Raw genomic sequence first — 22,845 nt, 5'->3', positions numbered from 1 at the left:
TTTGAGTTTGACTTGAATTGTCTTGGCTTTGGAAATTTGGAGATGTTATTTAAATGGAGAGAAGGTATAGATCTTTATGGGCAACTAAAGTTTGAAGTACTTATTCACTTAGATTGATGAAGCAATCCCAAAACAGGACAATGTGAGAACTAAGTATCAAAAGCTTTGTCAAGCTTTGAACTTTCGAGGATGAAAGCTTTAAAGGTGGGAAGAATGTAACATCCCTAGATAAATTGCGGATAATTATCTTAAATTGTTGGGCTTTAATTTCCTTTAGTTTTTAGATTTTGGAGCCAACTTAAAACAATTGAGGAGATAATTAATTTTATGTGGTTTTAAATTGATTTAAATATTTTGAAGGATTTAATTTGTATCAAATTAATGGATTTTATGCTCTTTAATTTTGGTTTTTGAGCCTAAATTACGATAATTTGAGAAGTTAATTGATTTATTAATTTGATAGAATCTTTGGAGATTTTGGAGATTTTATGATAAAATATTTTATGTACTTTTTAAATTTTGAAAAAAAAAATAATAATTGGGATGTTTGATATTAAAGGAGAGTGAAAAAGAGGCAGAAAATCGGAGAGAAAGACAGCGGTTCGATTTTTCAGCGACAACTTCCATAAAATTATCGATTGTCGGAGTATGAAGCTGAAATTTGGTCAATTTGTTCATGACATATAGGATCTCATTTTGAACAGTCGGATCGTTGTTTGGAGGTCTAGTTTGTCCATAATCACTATTGAATAGAATCTGTAAAATTGAAAACTCCCATTCTCTCTCACACTCTCGCAAACTCTCCTTGTGCAAGATTTACTATTAGCCGCTAGCCTAAAAAAATTGTATCATCCGACAGCAACACTCGCCGCCCATCTATGGTTGCCGCCATCACCATCGTCGCTAGTGCCATTATTGCCGGAATTGATATTTTCAGTAAATTATTTGATGTTTTATGAGTTTTTTTGGAATATCTTGAATACCATCAAATTTTGGTTTAGGTTTTGGCTTACCCATATTGTTTTGATGTTGAAGGTGCTTTACGACAGTATTAAAATTATTCAACGTCCTTTTGTTTTTTATAAGGCTTGGAGGCTTTCTTAAGTGTCGGCTTAACTTTTATTTTCATAGTGATTTCTGGAGGTTGGATTAGAAGGTCTAAAAGTGTTGTCTAAAAAAGATTCTAATATTTGATTGAGAATATATATTTAAAACAACAGAACTAGACACAAATTAGTCTTTTCGTAGTTGTCTTTTAATTTTTAAGATTGTTTTTTTTTAATTTAAAAAAAAGATTCTTTTTATCATCCATTTATGAAAATATTACTTTCTTTTTTTTTTTTTGTCTATGAGATCTTAGAAATAGGTTTATTTGGTCTTTATCATTTCAATTTAACCATTTTAGTCCTACAATTAAAAAAAATAAAATAAAAAACGGTTCTATTCTCTTTTACTGCATTTTATTAGATTTTTATTATAATACTAAAATGCAATATTTAAACTAGATGAAGAGCAAATGGCTAGAGGAAGAAGCCAAGAAGAGGATGAGAGAAAGTGAATATCTTTATGGTGATGTAAGAAAATAATAATAAATAATAATTCCAAATATCTCTCTCTAGTTTCTCTCAATGTGTTTGGGAGCCTAAGTTATTTTTCCTTTTTTAGTATAACGAGAACTAAACAAATATATATATATATGAAACATCCCTAGTAATAAACTTTGAGTCCAAAATAGCCAAATTTCATTTTGGATCATGAGTTACTAAGGATGTTGCAACAATATCCCTATTAACGATCATGAAAAAAAAAATTAAAAAAAATAAAAAAAATAAAAAATCCTTTTCTCATAAGTCTAGAGCCAAAAGTAAAAATGATGATATACAATTGCTAAGACAAGTCCAATATAAAATATCCGAACATCTCAAGATGCTCTTATAGAGAGCATTTAGAGAGTTTTGGATGTTTCCTTGAAACATAGGTTTTCTAGATTCTAGATTTGAGGACATCTATTTTTACTTTTTTTTTTTTTTTACTTTATTTTCATTTTATAAATAAAATAAATATTATCAACTATATATTTCACTCTCTTTGGTTATATTGTAGTTGTGTTTATATTTTGTAGAAAGATATTCAAATTTAAATCTAAATTAATATTTTTTTAAAAAAAATCTTAAATTAATATATATTATTTTATTGAGGAAAATAACAAACTAAAACGACAAAGTATATGAATTAAAAAGAAAGTCAAATTAATAAAAACAAACATGTTATATATAAGTTCAAATTATATTAAATTAATGATAGCCGTGTGAGCATATTCTTTGAACATTATGTAAATTTAAGAGGATAGAAATCCCACCAAACAAATATAGTTTTCCTCGTATTTCCGTATATCTTTAAAAAATATTCCTATAAAACAAACATGATTATCTAAAGATATCAGACATCTGATATTTCAGACATCAATAATTTCGAATATCTAAATATTCTGATCATCTACATTTTCAAAAAACAAACGACTCCCTAATGTTTTCTTTCTTCCTCTACAAGCCTTGTCATAAAATTCAATGGTTCTTCCGGCTATAATCTATAATGTATTGAAGGGTAAGTTATCTATAATTTAGATAAATATTTTTAAAAATACAGATATTATTTAAGCTGCCTATAGGTATTTTTAAAGTGAATAACAGTGAAAGTGAGGGAAAACAAAAGGAAAATAAATAAATATAAATACATAAGAAAATATACCAATTTTTCCGTTGGGATATAATTGCAAATACATGATGTACGTAAACCCTAAAAACAATGCAATTTTTTATAATCTTTATTATCCATTTTTTTGTATCTAACAACACGATTTAAAAAAGAAACAATAACAAAAACAAAAACAAATAAGGAAAATGAAACCGTTACTCATTCATACGTATTTTCAATAGTTGAAAAATGTGAAAATCTTTATTTGTACCCATAGCATAAAATTTCTATCGAAATATCGATATTTCCATCAATATTTTCATACTTTTTTTAACTCAATATCAATATGAGCTGTAAGTCATTATTTTCATTGTATCGTTGAAAAATCTTTGAAACATAAAAAAAAAAAGCCACAAAATGTTGTTAATACAAATATAATATAAATAATAAACATAAAACCATAAACTGTTTATTTACTAATTTGTTTTTTTATAATTTTTCTAGAAATATCTACTGAAATTGACATTTTATCGATATTTCTATTAAAATTTTCGAAAAATTAAGATTTCGATATTTTTGTTGAAATCGACATTTTAAATCTTTGTTGGTAACATTTTTACATTTGAGGCAAATCTCGAATTCATTCTTCTAGATAAAAGAAATAAATTAATAAAATCAACTTATATTGATTACAGAGAGAGACGCGATATTAGGAGCATGATACGAAAAATTAGATCAATTCTGATAATGTAAATAACCAAATAAAATTTAAATAAATGCCTTTGAATCTTGCATTTGTGTGGAAACTAAAAAAATACCCATGAAACTTTCGAAAATAGTTTAAAAAATACCTTATCATGTTAGTATTTTGTTTCAAAAATATACCTGAACTTTCAAAAATATCAAAAAATACCGTTAAACTTAGAAAATTTAAAAATATCCTTACTGTTAATATATGAACAGAAATGGTTAATATCTTATTGCAAAAATAACTTTATTTCAACAAAAAAAAAAAAAAAAATTAATTAATTGCTCCTTGTATAGTTATCAATTTGTTCAAAATTTTCTCTTGAGTTCCAAAAGAACCAATTTTAAAAATAAAATGTATAAATATCCTCATTATTTTGTATATATATACATACTCTCATTTTTCTCCTATTTGTCTAATTTTTACACCAATATCCCCAGGAACCAAAATAAAAACCAAAATTCTAAGTTAAAACATAAAATCCCACACAATTCAAGAATCAAAATCTCCTGTGAGACATGCCAAAATGATAAATAGCGTATTTGGTTATTAACATACACTCAACTACTAAATGCATATAACTTTGTTAAAAATATTTAAGTCCTAAGAGTCCTTGGTGCTTCCATTATTGTTTTTCTTCTTATTATAGTTTTTATATCATAATTGAAGTGGACAATTTTATTCATTTACTATTAGTATTATTATCGAGAAAAAAAATTATCAAGCGGTTAACAAACATGAGAGTAAGAGGATATTAAGAAAGAGAGTGAACAAAAAAGAGAGATAATAGATAAGTAATAAAGTATTAACTATTTCTATTCATATGCTAAAAGAAATGATGTTTTTATTTATTTTTGTTTTTTTTTAAAGTTCAAAAGTACGTTTTTTTACACAAAATACTAATGATTTTCATCCAAAAGTAACAGTAAAAGGTATTTTTTAACTATTTTAAAAGTTTGATATTTTGAAATATTTGAATGTTCAAAAGCATTTTTAAAATAAAGTATAAAGTTTAGCGAATTTTTTACCATTTACCCAAATTAAATATTTATAGATTTTTGGAAATTAGGATATCTTGAAAAAAAAATGGTCTCCCTCGCCCCAGTTTTAAGTCCAATTCGGGAATATGGGCCAATTGATTTCCGAATTGGGCCTGGTTTTAGTACGGCCCATGCAACATTTTTGTGAAAATGAAATTGAATTTTGTCATTTCGTATACTTCTTTTAGGCTGATAAAAAGTGTTTTTTTTTTAGTACAATTGGGTGTGGAGATTTAACATAAAATTACAAAAACAATAAGCAACCTACTTTTTTTCATATAAATACAAAGACATACATTATAAATAGTTAGGGTAAAAAATACTTTTCGTCCTAAACTTTCAAATAAGTAACAATTAGTCTTTAAACTTCAGTTGGTAATGATTTTTTTAGTATAATTAGTTACAATTTATCTTTATACTTTCAAATTTGTAATAATTTAGTATCAAAATTTTAATAAATAACAATTTAATCCCACTATTTTGAAATTTGTGACAATTTAGTCCCTATAAAAAAATCTATTCAAAATTAAGTATCAACTTTTATTATAAAAAGTTGTATGTTTTAGCTATATTAGAGAAAATTGTCTTTTTAATCCCTAAGAGCCTATTTGGGGGCCAATATCTTAGATGGGAAGATGATTATAGCTCCTATATCACTGTTTGACCGATTGTATACTATCTCCCCTTTTCACTTCCTTCAACATGTGCACAGTAACCCTCATTTAACATCTTCTTCAACTTCTCCACCCCCTGCACTTCCTATGTCTTTTCCCTTCTCATACCCGATCGTCACTCTCGTCACTCTCTTCTCCTTTCCTATGGCACATTTATGTTTTTATTTCTTTTCTTTTTCTTGTGTTTGTTTCATTATACTTCGGGTGTAATTTTTTGTCCACTATATCCATTTTATTAAGAAACCATGGTATTTCAATCTAGTTCCATGCACCCATTTTTTACCTTTAATTTATATACATCGTTTTTTTCTCCAGTGTCTTGTGATAGAATATATTAATAATTTATTATCTATAAATTATGTCATTCAAATTTTTATTTTTATTTGCTTGGTATATCAATTATTTATTTGTATAATGCCCACTAAAAAAACATAATATTTTGGATTAAATCTTTGTACAAAATTTCTCAAAAATATAAAAAAAAAAATATATATATATATATATATATATCTTCATTTACAACATCAATATTCAAAATATAGTATTAAAAAGCTCATTATAAAACCTTAATAGAAAACACATCCGTAAATATATATATATAAGAAAAACCTCAATCAAATCCCTAAAATCAAATAGAAGAAAAACTTTTTTTAAAATGCCTCACTAAAATATTTAAATGACCATTCATAACCTTTATTTCTCGATAGTTTTTAAAAATTAAATTTATAAATACTATTTTCACTCGTTTATTTTTATTTGTCTTACTTTTGAAGACTCCAAAATTCAAGTCATAATTGAAAATCATATATATTTGGTATTAAAAAGTGGAAAAAAAAAGTTTTTTTTAAAAAAAATTGGTACGTCCATCCCTGGTTTAGAATTAAATTTCGTATTTTTAAATGTTGGTATTTTGTTGACTATTTACAATTAATCTTAAATTTTGACTGAGTTTTTTTTAAACAATAATAATAAAGAATTATTTAAAAGACAATAATTGAATACAAAAAACTGAATTGATACAATAATTGAATTATAAAATTAAAAAAAATAGTGTCCATATATGCAAATTATTTTAGAGTACAAAAAATTGAACCAGATAGCAGTGACATATGAATTCTGCACACTCAAACACAAACATATGAACTCATACATAACAACTTTACACCCTAAATACAGATATCATAACTCTCCAGATATCAGAATATACATTTTTAGTATCTGAATTTTTAAGAATAGGTGTGTTTAGTTCATATATTTTCAAAATATACATTTTTAGTCCCTGATTTTTTTTTTTTTTTAAATAGATTTAAAAGGCTGCTGAAGTGATTTCTTTTATTATGTTAAATAATTATGACATTTTAAATTAAAAAAATAAAAATAAACATTTATCTCCTCTCTCATTCTATTTTCTCTCCTCTCTTGTCCCTCTCCATCCTCCTTTTCTTCATTTTCTCCTCCTTAAGAAAAAGAGAGAAATGAAAAGAAAAAACACTAAAATGACAAAGATTGTGAAGTTGATTAACCACTCATTTTGCTAAAAGAACAATTAATTTCTCATCTCTTTCCAAAGTAGGTGAAAAAAAGAGCTTTAGGTTTAGAATAGTAATTATGCTTATAATATGATCAAAGTTCACAAGTCATATTTTTGCTAAACTCTTTTTTGCAAAATCATGCATTTCTAGTTCAAATATCTTGCAAAAATTTAGAGGTTAAAGATTGAAGTCTAGAATAAGTAAAAAAGAGAGAAAATGAAAAGAAAGAGAATCGATAATTTTCTAAAAATTATGTTTCTGATATTTAGAATGTCATATCATTAATGAAAACAACAAAAATAAAATAAAATACTCTAATGACTTTTTAAATCTATTCTTAAAAACGAGTTATATTTTAAAAATTAGGAAACCAAACATACATCTTCCTCAAAATTTGAAAACTAAAAAGATAATTTTTTTTTATAATTATCCTAAATAATTTATATTTATTATTGTGTCCAAACATTAGGTTTTCGATCCGTCACAATCCACATACAATTGATTTGTGAATATTAATTGAAAGTGAAGGCAATGAATATGGCAAAAGTATGGGAAGATGAGATATGGATATATGGTATTTTATTTTATTTTTAATAAAGGAAAATTGATTTGAGAGCCACGTGGCAACGACCAACCCTCGTTGGTAGTAGGTAAAATGGGAATGGAACTTGATTTTGGAGCATGATCATAAAAAGTAGGAGAAGCACCACCTTTTTTTTCTTTTTTCTTTTTTTTTCTTTTCCCTATTTTCATTGTGATTATATTATATAAAAATAATGCTTAAAAAAATAAAAATAAAATGAAATAAAAAAAATAGTAATGGTTTAAGGCTTAGCTAAACCCACTTTGATAAAAGTAGGGCAACCAATAGCCTGAATTTGTGGGCCCACCATCACCTAAAACTCCCACTCTCACCAACCCCATCTTCTCACCAACCATTTTCCCCCTCAAAAATTTACCATCATATTCATATTTTTTTTAAACTGAAATTTATTAAAAACTCATCCATCATACATCAATCTCTCTCGAAAATAAAGGATAAAAAGAGAGGGAAAAGATTTTTTTCAAAAACGAATAAAACGATTGAAAGAAGATGTCAAAATTGATAGATTATAGACAATTTTATTTTCCTCTCTAAGAATTTTACCAGAGTTAGAAATATTAGCAGAAGGGGAAAAATAAAGAGTCTCTTTAAAAAATGACAAGTAAAGTTTCTCTGGGTGGGTTAAAAAATTATGTATTTTGAGTTTTATTTTATTTACTTTTAATTATTATTAATTTATTGCTGTTTTTTTTTTAAAAAAATAAATATGTTGACATTAGCGTTTTTTTTTTTTTTTTTTTTATAAATTTTGGAAATATGTTAACATATCAACTTATCTTACTAAAAAAATTATTATTATTACTCAATTGATTTTGATGAAGTTAAATTTGAAGGACTAAATCTCTAAATTTGGACATTAGTAGAATGAGATTGAACTAAAAGTTCAAGAACCAAATTGGTATTTTAATATATTAGTAATCAACTAATTAAATTATAAGTTTACAACGGGCAACATTTAGAGTTGTGTTTAATAGATCTCTAAATTCTTAGACACCATTTAAAAGTCTGTGCAATGTTTGATATGTTTATAATTTTTTTTAAAAAAATGTTGAATAAGTCAATGATTGAAAGTTTAAGAATTATATATATTTAAAACACAGACTTATGAAATATAAAACAAAAAATTTTTTGACTTGCTAAACAAATTTTAATTCAATATCTTATTATATAAAATTTCTTTTTTTGGTCCAACAACATGTTAAATCACAGGAATTCAAATTTCTGATATGTTGGTAGAGGGTTTATGTTTTTATTAGTTAATTAATTATTTGAACTTATTTATTAAAGACATTGGATTTAGCCTTGCATTTGTAATGTCACACACTTCTTACTTTTGCTTTAAAAAGGAGGAGTATAACTCAATTGATAGATATACTTTACAGTTCTTAAAATGAATAGTTTTGTCTTTTATTATATATATATATATAATTATATATATATATATATATATATATATATATATATATATATTAAAAATGCAATTTTAATGCATCTAATTTTGTTCAATTTCAATCCTTATACTTTCAAATGTCTATTTTAGTTTTTATATTTTTAATTAAATCTTAAATTTAGTTCATTCTAGTTTATTTTTATTGAACTTACTTTGATAATAATGATAATTTTCGGGTAATAATTTATAATATGTCAATATATTTTCAAAATTTATAGTGAAAACACTAATAGATAACCTAAAAAATTTGACAAAAAAGTAAAACAATAAACAAACATGTAGTAAGAACTAAATTTAAGATTTCTTGAAAATATATGGACTAAAATTGAACGAACTTCAAAATTTAAAGACCAAAATGATATTTTAATTTTTGTTTTTTGTTTTTTTTCATCTCACTAATCTCCTGATCTTACACCTACTTTTTTCTCTCCAAGATCTCACTTTTCAATTTCTTTTTCTAATGGATTATCTTTACATATTTTATACTCATTCAAATATTGCTTCTCATGCACTCTCTCTTACTTATCAGCATAGGTTTTTTAATATATAATTCCTCTCTATATACACACTTTCTCTCTTATTTTAATTTTTTAAATTTTGTTTGAAATTTCATTGCAGCTAACTATTAGTTTAAAATTTCATTTGGAAAAAATAGAATAATATTGACTATTGTTTTTTTTTTCTATTTACAATGAAAATAATTCATAGATTTCAATCTCTTCTCTCTTGAAAAATTAAAAAAAAGGTCCCATTTCCCCTAACATATTTGAAATACTTGTGTGTTTTGTTTTGGTTTTTTAAAATTCATATTCTATTTTACTATCTAAAATTTTATTATTTATTTATTTTTTAATAAACAAAGAAGAAGAAATTAACTTTCATCGTAAAAAACCAGCATGAACATAATTCAATTAATATAATATATAAACTATCGATCAATAGGTCACAGATTTAAATCTCTCACCTTACATATTATAGAAACAAATCATAAAGTCCAATCTAATGTGTTATGCTCAATTTTAAATTGACATTCTCTCTCTTTTTTTTTTTAATAAAACCTAATTTTAAAATTTTAATTTAAAAGAACCAACACCGATCCTAGTTCAATTGATTAAAATAGGAGTTTGAATCTCCGTTGAAAATAAAAAATTTAAAATAATCGTAATCCTTATCGTTAATTTACATTAACTAATCATTAAAGAAATCCTTAAGAATTAAACACGTATATACCACAACAAAGCTGACATACTTATTATTATTATTATTATAAAAACATACATATTTTATTAATGACATAAAGGATAAAAAAACTTTACAACAACCTCAAATTCCTATAAAATAGTTTACAAAAATGAATAACACTCGAACAATTTCCTTCATGCATCTACTAAAATCCATAATTTTGAAAACTAATGATTCAAAATACAATTGTAACAAATAAAATAATACATATATAAATTTTCAAAATTCCCTTTAAGCCTGTCACCAACCCCCATTTTCAATAATAAATTTTCAAAACAAAGGGGATTCAATCCATTTTAATCATAAGAGACCATATAAACATAACTTAACTCACATAATATAAACACTATTGATCAAAAGATCATAAGTTCCAAATTTTCACTTTATATGGCCAAATAATAATAATAATAATAATAACTTTGCTCAATTATCAAATTGACACTATTTTTTTAAGTACTCAAATTAACATTTAATTATTAAAATTTTCATTTAAAAGAAGCCAACACCGACCATAGTTTAGGAATTCGAATCTTCGTCAATTTCAAACTAAAAACTTGGATAGGTTCCTTTCATTCTTTTACATTAATTAATCATACTTGTTATTATTATTTTTATGAAAAAACTTACATATTTATTAATGAAATAAAGGATAAAAAACTTTATTACAACAACGTGAAATTCCAATAAAATACGTTACAAAAATGAGTAGTACTAAAACAATTTTGTTCATGCATCTACTATATCAGTAATTTTGAGAACTAATGATTATTAATACAAAAATAAAAATAAAATTTCAAATTTCCCATTTAGTCCCTCACCAACCCCCAATTTTTGTCCCTTCCTCAATCCAACTCCCTATATCTTCAACTCAAATTTCCCCTCTTTGAACTCAGAAGAACAATAAAACCTTCAAAATAAAAAAAATAATAATAAAAAAAAAAGTTTTATCTGTTCTTCTTCTTCTTCTTTGGGCATTGAAATGGGCATTGAAACAGTTCAGAATGACGTCATTTTCCGGTCAAAACTACCGGACATCTACATTCCAAAGCACCTTCCTCTGCATTCCTACTGCCTACACGAAAACGCCGCCAAAATCGGCGACCGGACTTGTCTAATCAACGGCGTCACCGGCGAATCCTTCACCTACAACGATGTCGATCTCTCCGCTCGCAAAGTCGCCGCCGGACTAAACAAACTCGGAATTACAAAAAGCGATGTAATTATGCTCCTCCTCCCAAATTCGCCGGAATTCGTCTTCACTTTTCTCGGTGCCTCATACCTCGGCGCAATTATGACGGCGGCGAATCCTTTCTTCACAGCACAAGAAATCGCAAAGCAAGCAAAAGGATCGAAAGCGAAATTGATCCTAACACACTCATCATATTACGAAAAAGTAAAGGAAATAACAGAGGAATTACCTGACGTCAAAATCATGACCGTCGATTCTCCACCGGACGGTTGTTTATGGTTCGGCGATCTAATTAAAGCCGACGAACGAGATATTCCGACGGTAGAGATCGATCCAGACGACGTCGTTGCGCTGCCGTATTCCTCTGGAACTACCGGATTACCGAAAGGAGTGATGCTCACACATAAAAGTTTGGTTACGAGTGTGGCTCAGCAAGTGGATGGTGAAAATCCGAATCTGTATTATCGAAATGAGGATGTGATTCTGTGCGTTTTACCGTTGTTTCATATTTATTCGCTTAATTCGGTTTTGCTCTGTGGATTACGAGCTGGAACTACGATTTTGATTATGCCGAAATTTGAGATCGGTTTGCTTTTACAATTGGTGGAGAAATATAGAGTGTCGATTGCGCCGATTGTCCCACCGATTGTTTTGGCAATTGCGAAGTCGCCGGAGCTTGAGAAGTATGATCTTTCGTCGATCAGAGTGATTAAATGCGGCGGCGCTCCGCTTGGGAAGGAGCTTGAAGATACCGTGAGAGCTAAGTTTCCTAAGGCTGTGCTCGGCCAGGTACTACAATTTCATAATTTTTAATAATTTTAATTATCGGATATTTTTTACATACATATTAGATTAAACACCCGAGATAGAAGAACCAAACCTCCACATACTTTTAATTATCGGTTTACTTCATCATCTTTTCATGTTGAGAAAATTTAAATTTTGTCTCATATATTTTTTAAATCTTAAATTTGGCGTGACTTTCAATTGTTCTATGATTTTATTAAAAGGTTTAATACAAATATTTATTTGACATTTTAATTTTAAAAGAGAAAAAAAAAAAAAAAAAAACTTCAAGCCCATCGTATGTTGTTCAAATTCCTTTTTATTATTATTATTATTATTAAAATATATTTTTCTCAATTTTTCTATATGTGTTGAAATGAGATGCAAAAAAGACGGGGGGGGTTACACACAAGTTTGACCCACCTTTTAAATTTTAGGAATAAGTTGAAAATTCTAAGGTTTATTACTATTTTTAAAGCTTTAACATTCATTCAATCTCTGTGATTTTAGTTGAAACTTAGTTATTATGATTTTATAAAATCTTATAAATTATCTTTATAATTTGATAAAATGTTCGTACATAATCTCTACCATATCAACTATTTATGTGTATTTTATCGAATCGTAGAGACTAAATTATAATTTTTTTAAATATTGGAAACCAAATTTATAATTTAAATTTTTTAAGTTAAAAAATATATTTAAAGGTTAGATATTAAATTTATAATTTAATCTTTAATAATTAATAGTATAGTTTAAGGATAATTTACATGTATTTATTTTATTGAAAAAGGACTCAGATTTAATCATGGAGATAGTGTTTATTTAATGTAATTAAGATTCTTTTAGTTGGTATTTAGTAAAGAAACATCTTTTTTTATATATAATGATAATTAGTCAAAATTGATGATGTGAAGAGAGACTTGACTAGAGACTAAATGACACCTAAGTCAAATCAAAAGACTCCATGTAATTTTTTTTTTTTTTATTTATTATTATTTTATTATTTTATTATTATTATTATTATTATTATTATTATTTTTGCATTTCCTTATTTGTACTTGAAAGGTTTCGTCCACCTAAACAACCACTCACCAACAACAAAAAGCAAAAATCAACTTGGTAAAGTTTTCACCTAAAAGCTTAGAATAAAAAATAGGAAGTTGAATCAAAGTACTTTTGAGTTTTAACACAATTTTTACTTGGTCAGAATATCGCTTTCATACGATGGGAGTTATTGGTTCAAATGTCTTTGCTTTCAGACGTTATTTACTAATAAGAATAGGAAAAAGATAAGAGTGGAGGTTCTAACATCTCTTCTGACATTGAGTTACACTAAAACTAATTTCATCTTCTTACGCCAATTAAAAAATATGATTGTTTTTAAATAAAAAAAAATATAACAAAATATTATTAGTAAAAGACCACAATAGACATATAGTGATAGATGTCTATCCTAATCCATCACTAGTAAACAATGACATACTTGAAAATATTTTTAAAAGTTTTACCATTTAAAATAATTACCCTAAAAATATATAACAAATGTGGAAATTAATAAGTGTTATCTTCAAATTAATTGTATGATTAATGGGGAAAAGTTTTTTAAAATTCATGAACCTACTAAATGAAAAAATTGGAAGATTAGAGTTCTATTAAACATAAAATTTAACTTTTTATCTTAATGTTTTAAAATTTAAATATGTAAGACTTATTAGACAAAAGACATTGAAATTTTAAATTCATTCAATAATGATTGGGTTTTTGGAAAGTATTTATAAATATTACTTCCATCCATAAATTTACGTGAGCCGCTTTTTTCAAACATTTTATAAATCCAATGATTTTAAAAAACTAAAAGAAAATTGTCATAAACTTAGGATATGTTCAGTAGAGAATTTGAAAATAATGGATTCAATGAAAAGAGTTGTATTTTATATTTTTAAATATATGTTTGATAGTAAATTCAAAAATTAGGTTCTAATTTAAATAATTGTTTAAATTTTTTTTAATATTATTTTATAAATCATAAAATTAGTCGTAGTTATCTATGTAAATATTAGTAGACAATAAATTATTATTAAATTATTTATGAACATATATATTGTATGTTAAAAAATTTATTTAATTATTATTTTGTAATATTATATAATTTACCATACATGATATAATACATATTTTAATTTTAAAAGATTAGTTAAGTTTATAATATGACATACTATATTTTTAAATGCTCATATATTTATTTAAAATAATTATGTGCTTTAAAATTTAAAATTTAAAATGTTGATACAACAAAAACATAAAAATGTTATCTTTAGAAATGGCATGGTTTGAATCACAATTTTCTATCAAATACATATTTCTTAAACTTTGAATCTAAAAGTATAAAACATAATCCATATATAACGAATGTAAAATTTATTGAGAGAAAACAAACCAAATAAAATTTATTGAACATTTTAAAAGTTAAGAACCGTTTAGACACAATTTAAATTTGGGAGGATTGAACTTTAAATTAATGAAAATTCATGTTTAGAGAAATATTTTTCAACGTGGCAGAATGGTAGTCATTGGATCATAAAGATTTGATATAGAGAGAAATTACGTTGATTGTAGGGGTACGGAATGACGGAGGCGGGTCCAGTACTAACAATGGGTTTAGCATTTGCAAAGGAGCCATTTCCGATGAAACCAGGCGCCTGCGGCACCGTCGTCAGAAACGCCGAGATGAAGATCGTCGACACCGAAACCGGCAGCTCATTGCCTCGAAACACGCCGGGAGAGATCTGCATCAGAGGCGATCAAATCATGAAAGGGTATCTCAACAATCCGGAGGCGACGGCGGCCACAATCGACAAGGACGGCTGGTTGCACACCGGCGATATCGGATTCATCGACGACGAAGACGAGCTCTTCATTGTGGATCGGTTGAAGGAACTGATAAAGTACAAGGGATTTCAAGTGGCTCCGGCGGAACTGGAAGCTCTGTTGCTGACTCATCCGGTGATCTCTGATGCCGCCGTCGTACCGTAAGAATCAATTGAATTTGGATTCCGATTAGTGAAAAGTCGTCCATGGGTTTATTTATTATTATTATTTTTTTTTTGGTGTGTGAATTGATTTGTAGAATGAAAGATGAACAAGCTGGAGAGGTTCCCGTTGCGTTCGTTGTGAAATTGAAGAATTCTGAAGTAACTGAGGATGAAATTAAACAATTTGTTTCAAAACAGGTACTATTCCTTTCTACTCAAGAATCTAAATTCTGTTTTTTTTATTACTTAAAACTATCATTTTTAAGTTGAAAAAAAAAACATTTAAAAATCAAAATAGTTACCAACTAAAATCTTAATAAATATTTGTTCCTTTAATATCTATACAAAAGTTGGTGAATCGACATTTCTATTACATCGTCAGAAAATCTGTAAAACATAACAAAATAAGCCACAAATTATTACTAATATGTGAATATAATATAAATAATAAACAATTAACCTAACGAAAAAATATAGAATATTTGTTTACGATTGAAATATTATTTTAATTATTTTAAAAAATGTTAATCAAGATCAATATTTTATTTATATTTTCATTAATATTTCTTCAAAGTCGAAACTTCCACATTTTCGTGGATATTGGCATTTTAGACTTTATTTGTCAACTAAATTTTGAAACCAAAGACTTTTTTTTTTTTTTTTTTTTAATGAATAAAACCAAAGATGTAATATCGTAACTAACTAAAATTTTTAAGATAGGGTTAGAGAATACTGGAATAAATTTTGAAAATTATAAAGTAACGGTAGGATATAATAAAATGAGATTATATATAAAAAATATATTTATATATTTCTTTTGAGGAAGATTCTTTTTAGTATAATTGGAGGTAGAGAAATTTGGATCGCAAATTTTATGTTACCAATATGCTCGAATGCTAATTGTACTATGCTCGATTTGACTTTCTAGATTGGGACTTAAAACTGAGTAAAGGGAGTAAAAAACTTATTCAATGATTAATAATTATATATTTCTGGAATATTAACGATGATTTATTTTTGAATAATACGTGCAGGTGGTTTTCTACAAGAGAATCAACCGGGTGTTTTTCATAGATGCAATTCCCAAATCGCCCTCGGGCAAGATCTTGAGGAAGGACTTGAGGGCAAAGTTGGCAGCTGCTTTTCCAAATTCTAATTAATTAATTTCTTTTTTCTCTTTTGCAATTTCACCCCCACACCAAATGATAATGCAAGTTTATTTTATTTTATTTTTATTTTCCCTCCCTTTCTCTCGTTATTACTTTCTTTTTTTAAAAAAGAAAAAGTTGTATTTTATATGGAAAATTGTTGTACTTGTATGAACTACCTAAAGCTCTCTACATCTTTTCATATAAATGAAGAAACTGATTTCCAGTTTCGACTCATGTAAATGTATTAATTACCTGTCTTATAATTTTTGCATTTTTTTTATGTGTTTTTAGAATTTAAGGGAAAATGTCAACATTAATAACTCCATAATCCCTTCTTATATTCATTTAGGGTGTATTTAGAATATATTTTCAAGTGTTTAATTTAAAAATTAAGTCATTTTGAAAAAAAAAAAAACGAGCGTTTGATAACCACTTAAAATAGTTTTTAAAATATATTTTAAACACTTTTTATAAAAAATATTTAAATAAAAGTGAGATTTTTTTAAAAACATTTTTTCTCAAATCAATTAAATTGACCCTTATTTAAATTATTGGATCTATTATAATTAAATAAAAAATTATATTTGATACCATTTAAATACCATAATAATAAAAAAAATATATGAAAAGTTGATTTCAAATCCAACAGTTAAAATACTAGACCATACATAACCGTTAAAATATGTATTTACTTTAGAGTTTATTCAATTTTAGTCCTTATACTTTTAATAAATCATAAATTTAGATTATCAAAATGGGTTAAATAGTAATAACAATCATCATGTAAAAAAAATACAATATATGAATTTTGTTTCTAAAATTTATAGTCAAAATGTTAATGATAATAACAAATTTTCAAAAAAAATCAATAATAAAATAGCAGTAGAGCTTAAATATGAAATTTGTCTTACATTTTTATGAAATAAATTGTCTTAAAAAATATAAATAATAAGAAATAACCAACATTTCAAATATATATTTCACAAATGTCCTTTTAGAAGAAAATTTTCAGCTTTCGTATTACTCAAAATCCTGCAGATCTTTTATTTCAAATTTACCCTCAAGTTGTTCATTTTATATTTTAATGGTATAATTTAATTTAATTTAATTTTCCATGTTTAGATATTCACTAAATGTATATTATTTTATTATTTAACTACGATAATAGACAGTTTTTCTTTAATCATCTCCTTGTGTAATTTTTACATATATGTTTTTTTTAAAAAATTATATATACGTTTTTTTTAATCTTGTGTAATTTACGTATATTATTTGTCTTTGCTAATTTCTGTATATATGAATTTGTGTTATATTGTATGCACTATTGGTTAAGTAAAAGTGAAATATTGAATGTTCAATTGTGTAATTAATATATATGTTGAAAATTAAATTGGATAAATTACAAAAACCACCCTTAAAGTGTAGCAATAGTTGCAATTATACGGTTAAACTTTCAATTAAGCTCTCAAACTTATAAGTGCTAAAATTTGGCCAAATTGGACCTTCAAACTTACATAATTGCATAAATTGTAATATTTATATAAATTTGAGAGTTTAATTTTTATCATTTATGGGTCCAATTTCTACAATTATTATAAGTTTAAGGGTCCAATTTCAAGTCTAGGAGCTTTATGAATTACTAACATTCTTACCTCTTTTCAAAAAGCCTCTTTCTTGCATGTTCCTCGTAGGTCCAATCCAATTCAATGGCTCATGCTTTGGTCCGAAGAGAGATTTGTGGATTCTTAAACAATTTTGGGGCTTTTCATAATAATTGTAGTTTTATATATTTCTTTAACAATTTTTTATCATAGCCTTTTTCTTTTATGTGTATTTTTTAATCCAACGTATATACTGTGCTTATATATGTGAATCAAAAGTTTTTTTTTTTTTTTTGAGTTATATAACTCATATTATTAAATATTCCACATTTAAGAAATATAAAAATGCAATGGAACAAGAATATATACCTCATATTCTTAAGTATATCATATATTTATGAAATATAAATATGGAATGAAATAATATTATACATTTTTTTTTATTAATTAATATACCATAAATTTATAATATAACAAATATATATAAAAAAATACAAATATATTGTAAAATTAAGAGAAAATTAGAGTAATTTTCTATTATGCTCATTGTTGTAGTTTTGTAATCAAAATTCGAGAAAAGGAAAAGGAAAAGGAAAAGGAAAAAGGAAAAAAATAATGTGTCATATTTTCTATAATTCTTGATTTTTCTCTCTAACGCTCTTCATCTTCCCATATATTCTATTAATAAATAAATAAATAAATTAGTAGGATTTCTTTTTATAATAACCAAACAACAAAAAGAGCCAGGTTTATGAAATCTAAACCTAGTATAGTAAACTTATGAATCTTTATTTTTTTCTTTATTATTAAAAGAGGACCCTAATAAACCTGTTTTTTTTATTAATATATATATTGAAATTTGCAGAGTTATAGAGAAAAAGTCATCAGTTACGAAAAATTTAACCCATTTAATTTTCCTTTTTCCAATTTTTAAACAATAGTGATTTAAAATAAGGGGTTTACAAAAAAAAAAAAAAAAAAAATTATTTACCTAAAATAATAAAATTTTAATATTTTTTATATAGAATCTATCAATACCTATATTTTGACGCTAATAAAAATCTATCGATTTTATTTTTTTGTATTTCAATAAATAGTTTGACATCTTTTCTATTTAGAAAAATTACCCTTAGTTCAAATGACTGGGCCATTGACCATATATAGACTAAAATTTTACAAGTCCCAGAGCATAATGGTACTTTAACTCATTATGCATATCATATCCTAGTAAATAAGATAAACTAAAAAAAAAAAAGAAAAAAGATAAAAAAAAAAGAGAGATCACTTGGTGAATAAAAATTGCAATTGTTTAATAGTTTTTATTTATTTATTTATTTTTGGTTTAGGTTTCCAGTATTGACAGTGATCTATCTAACAAGTCATCTTTAGGAAGCACTTTATATACGTGTGTACTATATATATATATATACAAGTTTTAGCAAACAAATTTTTTTTCTTCTTTCCTTGTTCAAAACCAAAAGATTTAAGATTTATCTTGCAATGTGTTCTGTCAAAGTATCAAACGATCAAAGTCGAATACATTGTGACATGGTCGAGTATTAAACAACAAACTCGAACATCTCTTGCGAATTCATAACGTGAATGTTGTGGTTCAAATCTAGTATGAATGAGCATGGTAAGGTATGTTACAACAACAACAGGGCGTAAATGGTACACCATGACTGCACAATATTTCTTGTAGTCTAATTATCCTGGTTTTGGTTTACCTCACTCGGCTCAAAAACTCGCCTCCTCTGTCGTAGGTCGCCTCAAGAAATATCGTAAACTATTTGAAATAACCTGTAAAATTCGACATAAATCCTCCATTGGTTTCAGTAACCAACAACATTGTACATCGTAAATCCGAAATCTAAATAGATTACCAACCTGCTGAAGAGGTTTGATGAGGGCTTTGCCCCTATAGCTGACATGAAACTTGGCCTTAGCCAACAATCCCTGTAGCCAGGACAAAGAAACTTGCAATTACCATGGAAGTTAAGTAACTTTTAAGGTCTGAAAATTTAATACTGAAAATAGTCACCTCAGTGTCGAATTCTCCAGATTCAACTGCAACATTTATGTCGGTGATAATCTTCACAAGATCCACTAATAATCCCGGTCGATCAGCTGTCTCCACATACAGTAAGCTGTAAAGAGAAGGAAAAGAATTGAAAATTTGTACTCACTTCATATATGCCGAATTGATAAGTTTGTAAGTGAATTAACGAAAATCATTCACATTATGCCAATTATTTTTTCCCCATTGCTAACAAAGGAAACAGACTAGATGAGCATTACCTTCGGTCAGGACCGTCGTCTTGTATGCTGATGTGTGTAGCAATGTCCACATCAACCTGAGAAATTATAACATATAATAAATCAGGCAAAGGAGCAAACATCATTTCAATCAAGTAACCTACCAAACGGATCCACGATTCAGTAACAATGGAAGTATAAAAGCTAGGAAATGATGAATATTAAATGTTGAAACAAATAGTTCGATCGAGTGACAGGACAAGCCTCAAGAAGTAAAACAGGAAAGCATACTCTTATCTCTGATACAAAGGGAAAATGTTCTGCAAGTTTCTACTCACTGTCCTATCAGGCAATCATGCAACAGCATATGTAGTATGTAGAAAAAGCTCCATAGTATAAGCAGTTTTGAAATGGAAAGTTATTCAAGACCTGTTGCTGCGGTGGCATGACTCCAAAGGCTGCTCCCATTGCTAACTGAGCACTTGATTCCTGAACCACCAACTTAAAATTTAGGGACTTACCAAAGCAGGTTTCTAAATAGAGATCCACCAAAATTTTATCTCTAGATCCAGGAATGAGTCTCGATAAGATCATACCGGATGATACTCAATCAAGTTATTTATAATTGTCAAACGAATTGCCTCGAGCAACTCCGGATCATCTACCTTTCTTCCAGTATCTCTGCATAGTAGCAAAGCAATCAAAAATCAAAATCACAATGAAACTTTAAGTCCAAATCTAATCCAAAGTATTGATGTTCACGTTTGGAAGGTCCACATAACCGAAGGGTTGCCTATGCCAATCCACTATTGCCGTATCATATTGATATACTACAAAGAGTTTGGAAGAAAAATTTATAACTATTTTATGACCTTACTTGAACATGATCTGTTATATTTTGTACACTGTCCTTGAGTTTTGAGGAGTATTTATCATTTTTTTAACACATTGCTCCAACTTTACCTTCCAACCAACTAGCATAGCCATGTATATAAAAACAATCAATGATGAATACAATAGTTTTTACCATTCTGATAGAAATTATAGACCATATTCAAAATTCTAGTAACCCACTACTATGACAACCTATCATTCAGTAATGTAAAAGACAGGCATGGAGCGTGTAAGTGTAATAAGTCAATACTTACGCTTTTGTGATGGAAAATCTGTTGTGTTTTCCAGAAGAATCCAAAAAGACATTTGCCTTGACAACATTCAGCCCCAGGTTTTTCAGAGCATTCATCTATAAACAATGCACTTTTAATGGGTATCATAGGAAATGACAACAAAACAAGACAACTCAGAAAGCTTATCCTTTGGTATCATAACCTACAAAGAAGGTCTAAGGAATGGAATGCTAAAGATGACTTTGGTAATATGAAAAATTAGCTTTTTACCGTGTCGAGAAGAGCTCCAAGCCGATCGCCAAAGGTTATCTCCACCACAGTTGCATCTTGATCAGAGTCCTGGTCTATTATAACTATGGGCGTTGGAATTGTATCAGTATCACCGTTACTTCCATCCTGTTGTGCAACCACTCCCAAGAGAGAGAGAGGTCCAACAAAAATTAAGAACAAGCATGCAACAATGGCAAATCATATGCATCGATACCTTTAGTACCTCAACAGCTGTAGCTGATGATGCTCGTGGAATGCTCTTCATGTTGGAAGAAGACCATCTGGATAAGGATCGGTAGCAAACTTATAAACATAACTTTACAAAAATGCAATCCCTCCACAACAAACGGAATAAAAGAAACCCTCTAGCAGGAATTAATGAAGAAACCAAGATACATTTTTCAAAGTGAAAGAAATCATAATAGTCTTCAATTTATCAAAACCCTTACAGCTGAAAATGCAATGACTAATAACCAATTAGCTTAAGATTTTGGAATTAATAACAAACTAACATAGTACTAACTAGAAGTCACTGTGTTCTAATCCTTGTTATGTAATTTTCTCCCCCAATTGATTAACATTAATAATTCACATAATTTATCTGCTTCATCTTAAAATCTAGTAGTGATTTCACATCAACAACATCTTAGTTAACAGAGAACAACTGGGTCTTGTTAAATTCTACTAACTAACCAGCGAGAAATTCAGAAACGTATTATTGTTACATGCAATGGGAAATTCAAGCATGAAGCAACAACCCAAATATCATCAATTGAAAAGGATATGATAAAATTAAGCACAGAAACATAAAAAATCAAGCAATTGAAAGTAATACCTTCCCCTTTGGAGTAGGCAGAAACATTTGGTCTGAAAAGCAATGGAGGTCTTGGTGAAAACCCCATTAGAAAAACGGGGTTCAGAAGATTTGAGGGTCCAAGAAGTGGAAATGGAGTGAAACCCAGAAGTCCAAGAAGCCATAGCAACAGCCACAGTCATGGGGAGGTTGAGAAGAAGAGAGAGAAACGAAAACCCAAAAGCAAAAACAGAAACGAATGGGGAAAAGAGAAGAGGTTAGAGAGAAGGGAGTAGGATGAAAGAAGGGAAATCAGAGAACATTCCGAGATCAGAGAAGGGATCAGAAAGAGAGAAATGGGTGCTGAGTAAGAAGAGATTGGAGAAGAATACGACCCATCTGGACCCGAGTGATCTCGAAATATCCGCCATTGGAGATGGATAGGCAGATACCTCACTCAATTTATCTTCTTTTTCCATCACTCTTTTCTTATTGCCTTACTCAAAAAGCTTTTCTTCTTCTTCTTTTTTTTTTTTTTTTTAATAAATAAAAAAGAAAACCCAACCATGACGTAGGAGGGAAAAGAAAAGAAAAGAGAAGAAAAAAGTAAATTTCTTTTTACGTTTCTTTCATAATGAATATTGAATAATTTT

General features: G+C 27.3%; 2 protein-coding genes across 2 annotated transcripts; one reads left to right on the top strand and one right to left on the bottom strand.

Moving 5' to 3' along the window:
- Nucleotides 1–10,875: 10,875 nt before the first annotated feature.
- Nucleotides 10,876–16,379, top strand: LOC120090749 (4-coumarate--CoA ligase 1-like). Its single transcript, XM_039048459.1, has 4 exons — nucleotides 10,876–11,962; nucleotides 14,579–14,991; nucleotides 15,090–15,192; nucleotides 16,029–16,379. The coding sequence occupies exons 1-4, from the start codon at nucleotides 10,964–10,966 to the stop codon at nucleotides 16,152–16,154; spliced, it is 1,641 nt and encodes a 546-aa protein (XP_038904387.1). The 5' UTR covers nucleotides 10,876–10,963; the 3' UTR covers nucleotides 16,155–16,379.
- Nucleotides 16,380–19,210: 2,831 nt separating this feature from the next.
- Nucleotides 19,211–22,673, bottom strand: LOC120090750 (ACT domain-containing protein ACR11). The gene is made up of 10 exons (XM_039048461.1): nucleotides 22,235–22,673; nucleotides 21,623–21,680; nucleotides 21,400–21,525; nucleotides 21,151–21,245; nucleotides 20,599–20,683; nucleotides 20,432–20,491; nucleotides 20,045–20,100; nucleotides 19,788–19,893; nucleotides 19,634–19,702; nucleotides 19,211–19,546 (listed from the first exon to the last, which is right to left on the bottom strand). Exons 1-10 carry the CDS (start codon nucleotides 22,393–22,395, stop codon nucleotides 19,484–19,486), a joined length of 879 nt encoding a protein of 292 aa, XP_038904389.1. The 5' UTR covers nucleotides 22,396–22,673; the 3' UTR covers nucleotides 19,211–19,483.
- Between the last annotated feature and the right edge of the window lie 172 nt (nucleotides 22,674–22,845).

The sequence above is a fragment of the Benincasa hispida genome, chromosome 11 (genome assembly GCF_009727055.1).
Source record: "Benincasa hispida cultivar B227 chromosome 11, ASM972705v1, whole genome shotgun sequence".
In the NCBI taxonomy this organism is placed as follows: Eukaryota; Viridiplantae; Streptophyta; class Magnoliopsida; order Cucurbitales; family Cucurbitaceae; genus Benincasa; species Benincasa hispida.
This window is presented reverse-complemented; position numbering and strand designations above follow the sequence as displayed.

Bases quoted from the DNA above. Each gene is read 5' to 3' on its own strand.
- LOC120090749 (XM_039048459.1), top strand. From the start codon at position 10,964: ATGGGCATTGAAACAGTTCAGAATGACGTCATTTTCCGGTCAAAACTA. The intron at 11,963-14,578 runs GTACTACAATTT...CGTTGATTGTAG, and splicing joins CTAAGGCTGTGCTCGGCCAG to GGGTACGGAATGACGGAGGC. The intron at 15,193-16,028 runs GTACTATTCCTT...TAATACGTGCAG, and splicing joins AACAATTTGTTTCAAAACAG to GTGGTTTTCTACAAGAGAAT.
- LOC120090750 (XM_039048461.1), bottom strand. From the start codon at position 22,395: ATGACTGTGGCTGTTGCTATGGCTTCTTGGACTTCTGGGTTTCACTCC. The intron at 21,681-22,234 runs GTATTACTTTCA...ATCCTTATCCAG, and splicing joins TGCCTACTCCAAAGGGGAAG to ATGGTCTTCTTCCAACATGA. The intron at 20,684-21,150 runs GTAAGTATTGAC...GCTACTATGCAG, and splicing joins AGATTTTCCATCACAAAAGC to AGATACTGGAAGAAAGGTAG.